The following is a 3,479-nucleotide window of genomic DNA, read 5'->3' as shown; positions in this document are numbered from 1 at the left end:
AGGGAGGGGGGAATCTGTTGCACAGACACCTGAGGAGTGGGTTGGTGCCAAATTAGTGCACTGTGGGCCGTTACGAAAGAGAAGCGGACCTGGGAAGTTTCTCTTCTTCTTGGTGAAATGTAAAGGATTTGGAAAGATAATAGCTGTGCAACCGATTCTGTCGGCCGCGTTCAACCTTATGAAAACGAATTTGGAAGCGAAGTGGTTGGTCGTCGTTCTTCAGAATGCAGTTGGGTTGGGACAGTGTCCCCTCTGAGCTGAGTTAGTGTGAGCTAGCTCACCATTTTTTAGCCTCCGGCTCACACATTTTTGTCTCAGCTCAGGACGGATGGCTCCAGAGCAAACTAATTTATGCAGTAGCCAAATCGCTTGCTCACAACTTTAATGCCAGAAGCTCACAAGGTAGGATTTTTGCTCACAAGATTCCACAGCTTAGAGGGAGCATTGCTTGCAACCAGTGTTCCCACTAAGCTGAGTTAGTGTGAGCTAGCTCACTGTTTTTTAGCCTCCGGCTCACACATTTTTGTCTGAGCTCAGGCAGGAGGGCTCCGGAGCAAACTAATTTACGCAGCAGCCAAATCGCTCACTCAGAACTTTAATGCCGGTAGCCCACAAAGTAGAAATTTTGCTCACAAGACTTCACGGCCGTAGAGGGAGCATTGGTTGCAAAGAAGGATAAAGCAGGTGTTCTCTTGCCCCGATTTTTCTTTCAGGCCCTAAGTTGCTGGATTATACCTACCACCCCAGTCTAGAGCACAAATGCAAGAAGGACATTCTTATTGGCAGAATAAAGAACTCCGAAGATAAATCTTGGAAAAAAATAAGGCCGAGGCCTACGAAGACGCAGTACGTGGGGCCCTATTATATCTGTAAAGGTAAGGAGCCCAGCTTCCGGGAGAATCCTTATCCTTGGCTCCAAGAGAGCGTGAGACACCCCGTTGTGTTGAGTCCTGTAGCCCACTCTTCCCTGACGGGGTAAACGTGTTTCTTTGTGCGTTTTTCCAGCAGCTTCTCTGAAGAGTGGAAACTAACAAAATTTGTGGCAGGGTATGAGCTCAGTATGGGGCTGTGGTGGCTCAGTGGATAAGACACTGAACGGCAGACCAGAAGGTCGGTAGTTTGGCAGTTCGAGACCCGAGTGCCGCGTGACGGAGTGAGCTCCCGTCTGTGGCCCCAGCTCCTGCCAACCTAGCAGTTCGAAAGCGAGAAATTGCAGGTAGATAAATAGGTACCGCTTCGGTGGGAAGGGAACAGCGTTCTGTGCGCCTCGGCGTCTAGTCATGCCGGCCACGTGACCACGGAAATGTCTTCGGGCAGTGCTGGCTCTTCGGCTTGGAAACGGAGACGAGCACCCCCCCCCTAGAGTCGGATTCGACTGGCTTTCGAGCAAGGGAAACCTTTTACCTTTACCTTTTATGAGCTCAGTGCTTCCAATTTTATTAGTCTTTATGGTACTACTGGACTCTTGCTCTTTTCTGCTGCTACAGACAGACTAGCACAGCGACCCATCTATCTCCACGGAGAGTGGGGAATTAGCCAGTGGTCTATGGGCTCCTGGGTTTTGTGCATACATTGCCTCCCATCCTTTGAATTGGCTACAGAGGTTACGTGTTTTTCTCCTCTCCCCGCCTGTCCCTTTCAAACCCTGGCAAGATAATTCTTGGGGTCACGGGATGGCTGCTGAGCCCCCAATTCCAGGAGTAGTCTTTCTGGGAGTGGGCAAGGACAGCAGTGGAGGGAGAGGAAAGTGGTGAGAATCAGCATTCCATTGGTGCTTTGAAGGACAGAAGCCTCATGTATGTCTTGGAGCGGCTTTAGAGTTCAGTTCAAGGTGCTGTTGATGACCTTTAAAGCCCTCCATGACCTGGGACCCCACATATTTGAAGGCCTGTCTCCCTTATGTAGGACAGCGATGGCTCAGTGGTTAAGATGCTGAAAGGCTGACCGGAAGGTCGGTCGGTCGGTCGGTCGGCAGTTCGAGAGAGACCCGAGTGCCGCGTGACGGAGTGAGCTCCCGTCTCCGGCCCCAGCTCCTGCCAACCTAGCAGTTCAAAAGCAAGAAATTGCAAGTGGATAAATAGGGACCGCTTCAGTGGGAAGGTAACAGTGTTCTGTGTGCCTCGGCGTCTAGTCATGCCGGCCACATGACCATGGAGACGTCTTCAGACAGTGCTGGCTCTTCGGCTTGGAAACGGAGATGAGCACCGCACCCCTAGAGTCAGATTCGACTGGCTTTCGAGCCAGGGGAACCTTTACCTTTTACTCCCTTATGTCCTTGTGTGTTATTTATGGGTTGTCAGGCACGCCTGTTGGCTGTCCCACAAGTTAGGGTGGCATCGACCAGAGTCCGGTCCTTTGTTGCTCTGGCTCTGTGGAACAGGTGGGGGCCCCCTCTCCTTGGGGGTCTTCAGAGAGGCACCGCAGGGCCTGCCTGTTTGCCAGAGTTTGGGGGGGGTGGGAGTCGAATGGTAGGAATCTTTTAAGGAGGGGAAGTGGGGAGGTGTTTAGGTGCCTTGCTATTTTATCTCTGATTTTAGCTGGGGATCTTTTACCTGTTATTGTAAGCCGCCTTGAACCACGAGGAAATAAATATTCTAATAGCTCAATAAAATAAAGACATTTTTATTGGTGGGGTTGGGGGAGGTGTGTTACAATAATATTGTACTGTAGTGATTTTAAATGGTTTTAAATATGTTTTATATTGGCGTATGCCTCCTTGTAAGCCGCCCTGAGCCCGTGTAGCGGGGAGGGTGGGGTATAAATTGAATAAAATAATAATAAAATAAATAATAATAATACAGCAATGCGAAGGTCCCTTCCCCAGGTTGGTAGAAAACCCAGGCTGGCGTGACGCGATGATCAGGCGGGCGCAGGCGACGCGACAGCCATGAGGGGTCTGGGGCCAGGACGTGCCTCGACCGTGCTCTCCGAGAGTGGAGGCCCACGGGTGGTCTCGGCCCCGGTCTCAGACCCCCCTTCTTGCCCTGTCATGCGTAGATGTTGCTGCCGACGAGGAGTGTCGGTATCCCGGCCACTGCACCTTCGCGTACTGCCAGGAGGAGATCGACGTGTGGACCCTGGAGCGCAAGGGGGCCTTCAGTCGCGAAGCCCTCTTCGGCGGCAGTGGGAAGATCAACCTGACCGTATCCCGCCTCCTCCAGGAGCACCACGGACTGTTCATGTTCCTTTGCGAGGTGCTTACTTGCAATGTCATTTCATCATCATCTCCAGTTTGGTGTAGCAGTTAAGTGTGTGGACTCTAATCTGGGAGAACCGGGTTTGATTCCCCACTCCTCTGCTTGCACCTGGCTGGATGACCTTGGGCAAGCCATAGTTCTCTCAGAGCTGTCCTTGAAAAAGAGCCGTTTCTTCCAGAGCTCTCTCAGCCCCACCCACCTCACAGGGAGTCTGTTGTGGGGAGGGGAAGGGAAAGGAGTTTGTAAGCCACTCTGGGACTCCTTTGGGCAGTGAAGGGCGGG

The 3,479-nt window shown here is 52.0% G+C and overlaps 1 protein-coding gene across 1 annotated transcript in view; it reads left to right on the top strand.

Moving 5' to 3' along the window:
* ZC3H7A (zinc finger CCCH-type containing 7A) overlaps positions 1-3,479 on the top strand; it is a 40,667-nt gene that overhangs the window by 19,176 nt on the left and 18,012 nt on the right. The window contains exons 12-13 of the mRNA XM_015409909.1: positions 714-875; positions 2,998-3,194. Of these exons, the coding sequence (XP_015265395.1) occupies positions 714-875; positions 2,998-3,194 (359 nt within the window). The remainder of the gene's footprint in view (positions 1-713; positions 876-2,997; positions 3,195-3,479) is intronic.

The sequence above is a fragment of the Gekko japonicus genome, unplaced genomic scaffold (genome assembly GCF_001447785.1).
Source record: "Gekko japonicus isolate JY-2015 unplaced genomic scaffold, Gekko_japonicus_V1.1 scaffold78, whole genome shotgun sequence".
In the NCBI taxonomy this organism is placed as follows: Eukaryota; Metazoa; Chordata; class Lepidosauria; order Squamata; family Gekkonidae; genus Gekko; species Gekko japonicus.
Note: the sequence above shows the minus strand (reverse complement) of the source record. Positions and strands in the feature narration are given on the sequence as shown.